The 12,357-nt window shown below is 52.6% G+C and overlaps 2 protein-coding genes and 1 long non-coding RNA gene across 3 annotated transcripts; 1 reads left to right on the forward strand and 2 right to left on the reverse strand.

The window, feature by feature from the left end:
• On the reverse strand, positions 1–5,612 carry LOC131280386 (uncharacterized). Its single transcript, XR_009187916.1, has 2 exons — positions 5,500–5,612; positions 1–4,793 (listed from the first exon to the last, which is right to left on the reverse strand). It is a non-coding gene; the product is annotated as an uncharacterized lncRNA (long non-coding RNA).
• HSP90AB1 (heat shock protein 90 alpha family class B member 1) lies at positions 1,776–8,040 on the forward strand. The gene is made up of 12 exons (XM_058306808.2): positions 1,776–1,890; positions 3,434–3,580; positions 3,911–4,117; positions 4,228–4,387; positions 4,533–4,666; positions 4,801–5,106; positions 5,540–5,705; positions 5,902–6,092; positions 6,189–6,336; positions 6,455–6,723; positions 7,227–7,560; positions 7,685–8,040. The coding sequence occupies exons 2-12, from the start codon at positions 3,434–3,436 to the stop codon at positions 7,792–7,794; spliced, it is 2,172 nt and encodes a 723-aa protein (XP_058162791.1). The 5' UTR covers positions 1,776–1,890; the 3' UTR covers positions 7,795–8,040.
• A 251-nt stretch (positions 8,041–8,291) lies between these two features.
• SLC35B2 (solute carrier family 35 member B2) lies at positions 8,292–11,705 on the reverse strand. The gene is made up of 4 exons (XM_004454214.4): positions 11,560–11,705; positions 10,847–11,040; positions 10,516–10,670; positions 8,292–9,793 (listed from the first exon to the last, which is right to left on the reverse strand). Exons 1-4 carry the CDS (start codon positions 11,568–11,570, stop codon positions 8,855–8,857), a joined length of 1,299 nt encoding a protein of 432 aa, XP_004454271.1. The 5' UTR covers positions 11,571–11,705; the 3' UTR covers positions 8,292–8,854.
• Between the last annotated feature and the right edge of the window lie 652 nt (positions 11,706–12,357).

Raw genomic sequence — 12,357 nt, forward strand, 5'->3', positions numbered from 1 at the left:
TTCAGTTAAGCCAGTGAGAATTTATTGGGAGGCCAGAGAAAAGCAAAGCACACACCCAGACACGGATGCAGGCTACCTCCAGGTAAAGAGGAGCATCTGGGTGGGGGCGGGGGGAGGACTCCCAGCTGTTTGCTTTCCTCGTTGGTTGCCCCACCCCTTAGTACTCAGGGGACCGATGAGAGGCCTTTCCTTTGGAGTTATCTGGGACCAATCGGAAGGCCTGTTTGGCGTTATCCCCGGCTTCCTCTCCACCACCTGGCCCTGGTTTCCAGGCAGGTTCTCAAGGCCACGCGGCTTGCCAGGGCCCAGCTGTTAACTCTTTTTATTATATTAACTTGCCTCATTACCATAAGGTAGGGGAGTCAAAGATCGAGGAGAGATGAAATGGGGGTCCTGGCAGCAGGGATTATGAGAAGGAAGTCGGGGCAAGGAAGATAAAAGTAGTTCTTTTTTTGGAAGTTAACAAAGGAACAAGGAATTAGAAGGAAGACTGGGTGTCAGGGCTGGCGAGGTAGGGGCAACCCCGAAGCCCCCAACACTCCAGGGGTGGACACAAACGCACAGAGCAGGGAGTGGCCATTCTCCCCTGGAGGTGCTGCGGGCCCAGCAGGAGGTGGCCTTGGAAAGGCCAGGACAGCTTGCTAACGGGCAGGGCAGGCAGAAGGGGCACAGTCAGGATCCGTGGGACGCCGGGCAGGCCCACGACCTGGGAGCTCCGGGACCGCAGCCGGAGAGGAGCAATTTGGTTTTAGGCCGCCCGAGTGGGCTGGTGACCTTCTCGAGCCTCCGCCACCCTGCACGGGTCCCACTCCTAGGTCCAGACAACTGCAGAAAGAGGTTAGGAGACCAAAAAAAAAAAAACCCGAAACCGGTCTGCAAAACACCTCGCCGCGCTCACGGGGAGAGGATGCCCGCTGCTGCTGCGCACCTGGGCGGCCTGGGAGGGTCCCGCGCGCTGTGTGACTGCTGGGGAAGGGGCGGCCCCCCTGGCAGTACCGAGCACGCGGGGCTGGGACTGCCCCTCCCCACGCCGCGGACTCCGGCAGCACCGAACACGCGGCCGAGCCTGCCGAAGAACGGCTCGGGCCTGGGCGGGCGGAGCCTCGAGGGGACGGGGCGGGGGGCGGGGCCATCGAGAAGAGCTTGGAAACTGCTGGAAGGAACGCAGCACCGCCACTGCCGCTCCTTCCGCCGCTCACCGGCAAAGAGTGCCCCGCCAGTCTCGGCCGGCGCCCCGCCCTCGGCCGGCGCCCGCGCCCCGCCCTTCTCCTCGTCCCGAGGAGGCCCGGCGATGGGGCCACGCGAACGTCCGAGCTGGGCTCCGACCCCCTCCCCACCACCTCCTCGAAGAGAGCTCCCGTCTTCTGTGGAGAAGGGGAGATTCTACGAGAGGTCGGGGCTGGGAGTGGTGCTTGAGGACGTTGACTCCACCTCTGCTGCTACACAGATAATTCGCTTTACAAGTACTCCCACCTAAAGGTGTGCCCCTCCTTAGGGTCTCCCTAAACTGGACTTCTAGGGGGATAGCCTGTAAATGTACAATTACGCCATAGGGGAGTGGGTCATGCCCTGAGGCTACAGAGAGGGAACTGTGAACCCTAGGAAACAAGCCACAGACCAGCACACTGAGACTGCGCGCGCCCCCTCCCCTACTTTGGCCCATGACGTCAAGGAGGGCGGGGCGGCGGCAGGTGCGGGGCCGGCGGGCTTCCCGCTTTAAGGCGGAAGGATCCGGGGCGGGCGGCTGCGCTGTGCTTCGCCTTATATAGGGCAACGGGGGCAGGCAGCAGCTCTCTTGAGTCACCTCGGTGCAGCCTTTCTGTAGACCGCGAGCCGGTCACGGTCTCTGCCCGCTGTGCTCTCTGGTACTAGCAGCTTGTTCTGTTCAAGGTAAGGCTGGCGTCTGCCTTCCTCACTCTAAATCCGCGATCGCCTTTTCCGAGTTGCTTTCGTCCTCTTCGGCTTTTTCAGGCCCGGAAGATTGTTGTTTCTGGGCGGCCTTGGGATTGGCCTCTTAGGTTGCCACTGGGGGCCGCCAGGGCTTCTCCTGTTGGCCTCCGCTGTTTCCTTTTTTGTTTTCTCCCGTCTCTGTAACGGCGGTGCTGGGCCTCCCCAGGTGGTGCGGGGCCGCGGGGCCGCGGGTCTGGGGTGGTGGGCCGCCGGCCGCACGTGGTGGCCGCGCCGGCCCGGGACGCTGCCATGTTGGTCCCTCCACTTCCGGACGCGGCTACGGGGCGCCGCAGGGGTCCGCGAGAGCTGCGGGGCCGCGAGTTTGGGCCGTGACTCAGCACCGCCAGGTGTGGCCGCCTCTTCTTTTGCACGCGTTTTTCAAGTCCAGCGGGTTATTGCTCTGAGCGCTCCTGACGGGGAGGAACACTCGGTCTCTAAGGCCTGTCGCGTTTTACTCCCTGACTCCACATTTCCTGCCTTTCCGGGGTGAGGGTAAGGAAGGGAGAAGGGGCAAGCTCTGGAAGATCCATGGGTTCTCCCCGCCTCGAAAGCTGGGATTGTTCTGGAAGCTTCTGGAGCTGGCGCCCCGCCCCAGTCTCGGGATGCTCAGGGAAAGGCAGGTTGCGCCCCCTCCTCGGTGGCCCCGGCCGGCGCATGTCCGGCATGACGAGCGTCGGCCCGGCGAGCTGCGGCCACCATTTTAGTTGTGCTTGGTCTGGCACTCCTCTGTTGAAGGGTCGTGGTGGAATTTTTTACCTTCCCTGTTCTTTGTTCCTGACTTAATTGTCTTCATCCCCCACCCCCGTCGGGCAGGTGTGCTGCTTTGCTTTCAGTGGTTGCCGTCTCCCTTTACGTGTGGGCAGCAATCCCAGTCCTGGGTGGCTCCATGTTCTGAAGGTTTGAGATGTACCTGAGGGGAAACAAGTCTCAGCAGTGTCATTTTAGCGTTAATCTAGTCATGCTGTTATTTTTTTTTCTTTTTCCGTCAAAAAGGGGTAATAGTGATTTTGCACATTCAGGTAGCGACGGTAGGGATTATTTGCTGTTCTTACTAGGATTCAAGTGGGGGTTTGGGATGGGACCAGTATTCTGCACATCTAACAATAAGGTAGTACTGAAGCTCCTGAACCAAGGACCACTTTTTGAGGAGTTGGGCTCTTAAGACACCTTTCAGGAAATTTTGACTCTTAAAAACTGTATTTTTCTCTAAAATTGTCTACCTATTTAGGGTGCTGTTTGAGATCTTAAAAAAAAAAAATAGGCTTCTGTAGTTACCTTGGGAGTGGATAGCATCCAGCTCAAATATGGTTGAATTGGGTCATTTTTTTTTTTTTTTTTTTTACTTAAATAAGATCTTAAATAATTTTGAAGTACAGTGAACTCTTTTAGGGGGTCTTAGATATAAACTTTCAAATATGGGCTCTTTCACTTCCAAGAATAACAGGATCGTGTTTTTTCTAATTCTGGACTGTTCTTATTGCAGATGCCTGAGGAAGTGCACCATGGAGAGGAGGAGGTGGAGACTTTTGCCTTCCAGGCAGAGATTGCCCAACTTATGTCTCTCATCATCAATACCTTTTATTCCAACAAGGAAATTTTCCTTCGGGAGTTGATCTCTAATGCTTCTGATGTGAGTGCTGAGGGTTCAGTGTGTTTATTTTAGCACTGCAAAGAAGAGGTTTAACATTTAGTGGGGGCTGCTATTGAGTGGCATAAGCCAACTGGTAAAGAAAGATTTGCTTTGCCCTGTGGGCTTGTTTTCAGCTTGAAAGAAAGGGAGGATTTAGGACTTCCCTAAGGACCATCTGGCTGGAGGATCTAGTAATTATCTGTGGTTCTTAAGCTTCACGGTAAGGTAACAGTCAGAATTGAGGCTGTTTGGAAGTAGAAACCTGAAGGGTTTTTTGGGTGAAGAGGGTTTTAAGAATGCAATCTTTTAAAATTCTACTTGTATTTTTAGGCGTTGGACAAGATTCGCTATGAGAGTCTGACAGATCCCTCCAAGTTGGACAGTGGTAAAGAGCTGAAAATCGACATCATCCCCAATCCCCAGGAGCGTACTCTGACTCTGGTGGACACAGGCATTGGCATGACCAAGGCTGATCTCATAAATAACTTGGGAACCATTGCCAAGTCTGGTACCAAAGCATTTATGGAGGCACTGCAGGTATGGGATATTTCAGCTGGGCATCCACCATTCATATTTTCAAATGTTCTCTTGCTTGCTATTTACTTTCTAAACTTACGTTTGACTTTTAAAATCTTGGTTTTTGGTAGGCTGGTGCAGACATTTCCATGATTGGGCAATTTGGTGTTGGCTTCTATTCTGCCTACTTGGTGGCAGAGAAAGTGGTTGTGATCACAAAGCACAATGATGACGAGCAGTATGCCTGGGAGTCTTCTGCTGGGGGTTCCTTCACTGTGCGTGCTGACCATGGTAAGTTAGCTTTCCTGTTAAGAGTTGGCTGGGTTGGGATTCTTTGGGGGAACTTACAGAAAAAACTTGGAAAAGCAGTTTCTCTTTCAGTACTTTTGTGCAATAATTTCAACTACTTAACATTCCATTGTGATTGCCTTTTTAGGCGAGCCTATTGGCCGGGGTACCAAAGTGATTTTGCACCTTAAAGAAGACCAGACAGAGTATTTAGAGGAGAGGCGGGTCAAAGAAGTGGTGAAGAAACACTCACAGTTCATAGGATATCCCATCACCCTTTACGTGAGTATGAACTGGTAACTTTTCTCTTAATCACATTTGGGATGTCTCATGTTCTGGAGAACCTTCTCATGGTCTCTGGGTTCTGCCTTCCCTGGTCTTCTGTTCTCTAAATCTGATGATTTTGGTACTTTTAGTTGGAGAAAGAAAGAGAGAAGGAAATCAGTGATGATGAGGCAGAGGAAGAAAAAGGTGAGAAAGAAGAAGATAAGGATGATGAAGAGAAGCCTAAGATTGAAGACGTGGGCTCTGATGAGGAGGATGATAGTGGTAAGGACAAGAAAAAGAAAACCAAGAAGATTAAGGAGAAATACATTGATCAAGAAGAACTGAACAAGACTAAGCCCATTTGGACCAGAAACCCTGATGACATCACCCAGGAGGAATATGGAGAATTCTACAAGAGCCTTACTAATGATTGGGAAGACCATCTGGCAGTCAAGGTAAGAAAGTATGCATTGTTGGCTTAGAGGAGGAGGTCTTGGTATTATGTTAGAACTTAGTCAACTGGTTTGGTGGCTAGGACCTGTGGCAGCCATGGATTGATTCACAAGTCCACTAAAGGCAATGCCAGGGTGAAGAAATGAATTCTTCCCAATGGGCTCACTGCTGATAGAAATTAGGGGGGTGCTGCCCCCTTACATTTGGGGTCTGACTTGAATGACTCTTCTTTACCCTAGGGGATGTATGTAGTTCATACAATTTCTAGATTGATTTAGGATATTAAGGCTTATTTCTCAAGGGCTATCCTATAATGTGTCTTATCCCACATGCTTAGGGAGGATCTTTGTTCCAGCCTCAGATCTTTGATGTTGGAACTGAAGCCAGTCTCTTACCCTGAAATACATCCATGGCTTGTTTGGATTTCCTTTGCAGCACTTCTCTGTGGAAGGTCAGTTGGAATTCAGGGCATTGCTGTTCATCCCTCGCCGGGCTCCCTTTGATCTCTTTGAAAACAAGAAGAAAAAGAACAACATCAAACTTTATGTCCGTCGTGTGTTCATCATGGACAGCTGTGATGAATTGATACCAGAGTATCTCAGTGAGTATCCCCTTGGCTTTGTTATTGGTTGGGTAAAAGTTTCCTGAGTCCTTTGACATCTTTAATGGGACTGATAATTAATAACAACTCTGCAACATACCAGTGGAGGTTCACTGAGCACGTGGGACCTTCTGTCTTGAATCTACATGATCATGCCTAGCTGTTTTTACTGAGTGTTTTGCCCGGCTGATTGCAGACTTCATTCGTGGTGTGGTTGATTCTGAGGACCTGCCCCTAAACATCTCACGAGAAATGTTGCAGCAGAGCAAAATTTTGAAGGTTATTCGCAAAAATATTGTTAAGAAGTGCCTTGAGCTCTTCTCTGAGCTGGCGGAAGACAAGGAGAACTACAAAAAATTCTATGAGGCGTTCTCTAAAAACTTGAAGGTAAGGCAAATGCTGTTCAGAGTGGATTTTTCTGTTCTTGCAGTAGAAACTATTTTCAGGTGAATTTGAGTATTTTTGCTTTTCCTACCCTTACAGCTTGGAATACATGAGGATTCCACTAACCGGAGACGCCTTTCTGAGCTGCTGCGCTATCACACCTCCCAGTCTGGAGATGAGATGACTTCTCTTTCTGAATACGTCTCTCGCATGAAAGAGACACAGAAGTCCATCTACTACATCACTGGTATGTTGGAGCCTGTTTATGCTGTCTCTTTGGTGGTATGGGAAGGCGGGCTGGCTGTCCGGGAGCTGACGGTTTGAGGCATTGTGGTCACTCAGTCACATGCACTATAACCCTGCAGGTGAGAGCAAAGAGCAGGTGGCCAATTCTGCTTTTGTGGAGCGAGTGCGGAAGCGGGGCTTTGAGGTGGTGTACATGACCGAGCCTATCGATGAGTACTGCGTGCAGCAGCTCAAGGAGTTTGATGGGAAGAGCCTGGTCTCAGTTACCAAGGAGGGCTTGGAGCTACCTGAGGATGAGGAGGAAAAGAAGAAAATGGAGGAGAGCAAGGCCAAGTTTGAGAATCTCTGTAAGCTCATGAAGGAAATCTTGGATAAAAAGGTTGAGAAGGTAAATTTATACCTGTGGACTGCTTTGCGCTCTCCACATCTGTTTAATTAGTGGTTTCGCACTGCTCACTCTTTTGTTTGACCACACTGCTTACTCTTTTGTTTGGAGCTCAGCTGATCTTTTGCCCAGCCACTTTTTTTTTTTTTTTTTTTTTAAAGCTACCAGGGGCTGGGGGTTGAACCTGGGACCTTTTATGTGGGAAGCCAGTGCTCAACCACTGAGCCATGTGGGCTTCCCTGAGCGAGTTAGGTATTTTTGGCTTTTTCATTTATTGCTAGTTTTTGTCAGGAGGCACGGGGAACTGTGAACCCAGGACCTCCCGTTTGGGAGGCAGGAGGTCAACTGTGCAAGCCACATCTGCTCCCTTGCCCAGCCACTTGTAGGGTGGCTGTTTATGTAAGGTTTGACATAAAAAAATTAGGCATTGTTATAGTTTCTTTGGAGAGACTTGAAATAGCAACCAGTTGGATTTTAAGGTAGTAATTAGGTATTTGTGTTCACAGGTGACAATCTCCAATAGACTTGTGTCTTCGCCGTGTTGCATTGTAACTAGTACATATGGCTGGACAGCCAACATGGAGCGGATCATGAAAGCCCAAGCACTTCGGGACAACTCTACAATGGGCTACATGATGGCCAAAAAGCACCTGGAGATAAACCCGGACCACCCCATTGTGGAGACTCTGCGACAGAAGGCTGAGGCCGACAAGAATGACAAGGCTGTCAAGGACCTGGTGGTGCTGCTGTTTGAAACTGCACTGCTGTCCTCTGGCTTCTCCCTTGAGGATCCCCAGACCCACTCAAACCGCATCTACCGCATGATCAAGCTAGGCTTGGGTGAGTAGCATTGTCAACACTAGCATGGCAAGGAGTTGGGGAGCTGGCCTCTAGGACAGGCTTGATGTAATTCTAGCTTGGTCTGAACCTCCCTCCTCACATGGCATTGGTTTTTATTTCTTAGGCATTGATGAAGATGAAGTGACAGCAGAGGAACCTAGTGCTGCTGTTCCTGATGAGATCCCCCCCCTTGAAGGTGATGAGGATGCATCTCGCATGGAAGAAGTAGATTAGGAGTTTCCATCCACAGACCTTGTACCCGCTGTATAGTGTCCCCCTGGCTCCCACAGCAGCCTGAGTGGCCCTGTCCCACCTGGTTCCATCTACAGATATCTTTTTTTTTTTTCCCTCTCCTTTCCATCCTTGTGTCTAAGGTAGGATGCAAGGACCTTGTCCCATTTGACAATGGGGTTAGATGTTGTGTACTGTGAGTTTTTCTGTTCTGAAGTTAAAGTGCAAATAAAGATGCTGTTTTGTACAGTTCAGCTCTTCCTTGTGGATATAACGAATGCTGCCTTTCAAGTTCCTGTAACTTACCAGGACTGGGTTGTCATCCAAAATAAAGCAAGTTTTATAAGCCCCCTTTTTCTGCCTTTGTGGTTAAAGATAATTCTGAGCTGCTAGTTTCTTCCATGGGAAAGATTCAGTGGTTTAGAATTCACTGAGATTGAGCTCATGTAATGTATCCCTTCCCCAAACCATGTATTTCAGTCAACCAAAACACGGCCAAGGCCCCTGCAGCAATTTAATTTAATAAAATAAGAGCAAAAAATTACATTTCCCAAGTACCAAAACCTGCAGCTGGCTCCTGGAGCAGAGCTGTAGGCATCAGGAGCACAGGGTGGCATTGCTGGGCAGGGCTCTATGCTGCCTCAGCACAGCACCAGCTTTCACTCCCTCAGGAAAGCAGCATTTGGAGCTACAACACTTGTGCTTTTCTCACCAAAGTAAGAAATGCAAGTTTTCTGGGTGGGTATTGAGAAAGTGATAAGCACAGGTAAGCTGCTGGTGGCAGGGCCAACAGCTGGGCAAAACTAGGGAATAAGGGGAATGGTGCTTCCAGATGCTTCTGCCTCTTCCCGGGCTGTCACCTCTACCCTGGGGTTCAGAAACGTGCCTACTGGAGAATGGGTGACTTAAGGCAAAGCAGAAGACTGCTTCCTGGGTTCCCCACCCCCAGCTGCACAGCTAGTTGGATGCTGAGAAGAAAAACCTGCATTTTGCCCTTAAGCCAGCCTCTGAGAAGATAAAAAATTGGGAAACCCGGTATGGTGGCAGGGTCCTATGCACCCTCTCAAACCTTCTGCACAGGGGACTCCATGGTTACAGCCTTCTTTCCACGTTGCTTTAGGCGGCCCCGAGCGTAGACTCTGAGCAGGAGGGCAGCAAAGACCACAGCCACACCCAGTCCTCCCACCACAGTAACAGTGTGACCATAGAGGAGGCAGGAGAGGAGGATGGCAAAGGCCTGGCGGAGGGTCATGATGATGGTGAAGACTGCGGCCCCGAACTGCCCAATGGTGTAGAAGATGAAGAGCTGTCCACAGGCCGAGCAGACTGAGAGCAGGAGGGCATGGGCAGCAAACTCGCTGTGTCGCCCCATGAAGCGGGTCCCCTCCAGGAGGGCGCCCTGCTCTAGCAGTGAGCCCACTGTGAAGAGGCAGGAGAAGAAGTTGACCCCAAACATCATCTGCACTGACGACATCTTGTAGGCAAACAGGGCATCCTGCCAGTTGGAGGTGAAGCTGTCAAAGGCAATGTAGCCTGCTAGCAGGATGAGCCCTGAGAGTGTGGTGACTGGGGAGCTGCGAGGCTCTGGTCCACTGGACAGCAGAAACATGCTGACCCCAATGGAGATGAGGCCAGCTGTCAGGTATTCCCAGTGCTCGTAGCTGCGCCGAGACACCAGCTTTCCCATCAGCATGACAGGGATCACCTTGGAGGCCTTGGCCAGCACCTGGGTGGGGAAGCTGACAAACTTCAGAGCTTCATACTGGCACCAGCTGCTAAGCACATTTGACAGACTGGCAAAGGAGTACCGGTACATGGGTGCCCCGTGCCGGGGCTGCTTGCAGAAGACACAGTAGAGGCCTGCCACCATCAGTGCCAGCACACGGTTCATCAGCACCAGGAACTGAGAGTCTGTGAAGCGCTCACCTGGGGCTGTGGCTGTGGCCCCGTAGCTGCGGGTCATCACTCTTTCCTGCAGCACACCCCAGGTCAGATAGGACACCTGGGAGATAGTAAGAGGAGCCCATCAGCAAGAGAAGGCAAAAACAGATCTCAACCACCTTCCTCTTGCCTCAGGAGGATGTCTAAATGACTTCAAATCCTCTCAAGTCTGGGCTGCAACTGCCAGAATTCAGCTTGTAGAGAATCAAGCATGTTTGAAACACTCATATTGACGTGCTTTAGGACTGTCCAGACCCCATTTGTCCCCAAAGTATGTATACGTTAGTGCTGATGCCATCCAAAGCATTTAACTACCAATTCTCAGCCAATTCAGAGGCAAGACCCAACATGATAGAAGGCTGGACTTGTACCCACCCCAAGTGCCGTATGTAATCGGCATCCTTGCCCTCCTCTCACATGCACTATTGTGAAGAGGGTTGAATGGCTCCCCCAACTTATATCAGCGGGGCTACTGCAAGATTCTTCAGTGCAGGAAGATGTGAAATGATGGAACAGTAGAAAATCACAGCAAAGTGGGTAAGCTAAGGTGGCCATTCCCTACTAAAAATCATGAAATGGTGGTGTACACTTTACTTTCAGTACCAGTGTTGAGAGAGGGGAAGAGAGGAAGAAAGAAGAGTTGAGTTCCTCCATTCACCTTCAAGATGGTGATTTTTTTCCCCTCTGGAAGGAGGACCAATTGAAAGGGTGAAAACTTTGGTTCCACTGAATCCCTGCCCACCAAGACTCAACCCAGGAAGAGAAACAGAGCAGAGGACCTACCTGGAGCCCTGTGGCACAGAAGAGCAGCTTCAGGGCTTGCCAAGAGGGAGTGGTCTCCGATGGCTCTGTCCTTGGAGCCAGGGGCGTCTCGTCGGAGGCCTTGGGCTCATTGCCAAACACACAGGCTTTCACCAAGGGGAAGCAGAGGCCCCTGCCTGGAGAAGGCACTCAAAGTCAAGCCGGAAATCTTCGGCATAGTACTTCATCCTCCCCAGAGGAAGCAGCCCTGCCGGCCGGCCTCCTTCCCTCCCTTCCTAAGCCACATCCCTGGACTGTTGACTAGCAGCTGCAGTCTGATCCGGGAACACATCCCCGCCCTTTTCCCACACACCTGTCTCCAGGTAATTCTTCCGTCTGAAGTACTGCACCAGGAGGTAGCCAGGCACCATAAAGCTGGCATAGCCAGCAGCATTCACCAAAAAGCGGAAGAACCAGAGCTGGGTCCATGACTCCGGAGGGGCTTCGGGGGTCTCCCCACCTGCCCCCAGGGAGGGGAGCGTGGCCAGTACCACCACTGCCCACCACCTGTGGGGGCAGCGGACATGAAGATTAGGGTGCAGTTCCAGTCACTCGGCCCTCCGGAGGGTACCATACTGGAGAAGGGCCCGGAGTCTCCTCACTCCCCCCTCCGCTGTAGCCCAGCCGGGACAAAGAGCCTCTCTCTCTTGGGGGAGGGGGGCAGGGGCCAGCAAGGCAGGGCCCCCTCCTTCCCCGGGGGCGGACCCGCCCCTCTGGCCACACAGGTTTCCTCTGTTCCCTCCAGCGCTCGTCGGCTGCTCAGACCACAGGCGGCACCCCCTCCTCCTGCCCCATCCTCCACGCTCCCGGAGCGCCAGGGTTCCCCCACCCCTCAGCCCGACACTCCCCAAGCCCCTTAAAGAACACAAGAGCGTACCCCGCCCACCCAACCCCGCAGACTCCGAGTAGCGCCGTGCGGGCCAGTCGGCCGCCAGCGGAGAACCCACCCAGCCCCCGTTCAGAGGGGCGGCAGTCACGTGGCCCGGGAGCTGGGTCACGTGGCTCCGCCGTTCCCTAGCCCCCCACCTGGCAACCATGATCCCGACTGAGTGGGGCGGAGGGGGACCGGGGAGTGCGGATCCCCGGGCCGCGCGCTCCCTCCGCCGCCTCCCGGAGCAGTCAGGGAGTGAGCAGCTAGCGGAAATGCCGCGCTCCTCCCGGCGGCCGCCTCCGCCCCCAGCCGCGACCACGCAGCGCCCCGGGCCGCCGCCCGGCCACAGCGCCCCCGCGCGGCCCGGAGGGGAACACGACTCGGTTTTGAGGAGCTGGGCTACTACTCCTGGGCGCGAGAAGCCCGGAGCCGCGGCCTTTGAGGGGCCCCAGCCCCTTGCCTCCCTCCGCTTCGCTATCGCCCTTAGCCCCGACAACCATCCTGGAAGGTACTGGTGCCCACTGTCATTTTAGGGACGAGACACTGAGGCTGTGCGTCCTGGACACTTCCTCTTAGCTCACTTCTCCCGTTTCTGACAGTGTGATGAAGCCGCCTGCCTTTACTAGGCTGCATCAGCACTTCTGACCCTCCACTCCCCACGACGGGCAAGGCTCTGCATGATTTGGCCCCTGTCCTCCTGACCCACTCACCCACCGGCTCTAGAGCCCCACTGGCCAGCTCAGTTCCTCTAATTCACTGAAGGCCTTCTCCCAAATGCTCTCCCCCTTCACGTAACATCCTTATGCTGAGAATGACGCTTGCCCTGACCATCCAAAGTATGGCCCTCTACACATTCCATTGTTCTCTTCCCACTGTTCTTTTCTTTCACAGCACCCAGGGCGATTTGTAATCACAGATCTATTTGGATTCTATTATTTTAATGACTGTCTCAC

Source organism: Dasypus novemcinctus, chromosome 11 (assembly GCF_030445035.2).
Source record: "Dasypus novemcinctus isolate mDasNov1 chromosome 11, mDasNov1.1.hap2, whole genome shotgun sequence".
NCBI lineage: Eukaryota > Metazoa > Chordata > Mammalia > Cingulata > Dasypodidae > Dasypus > Dasypus novemcinctus.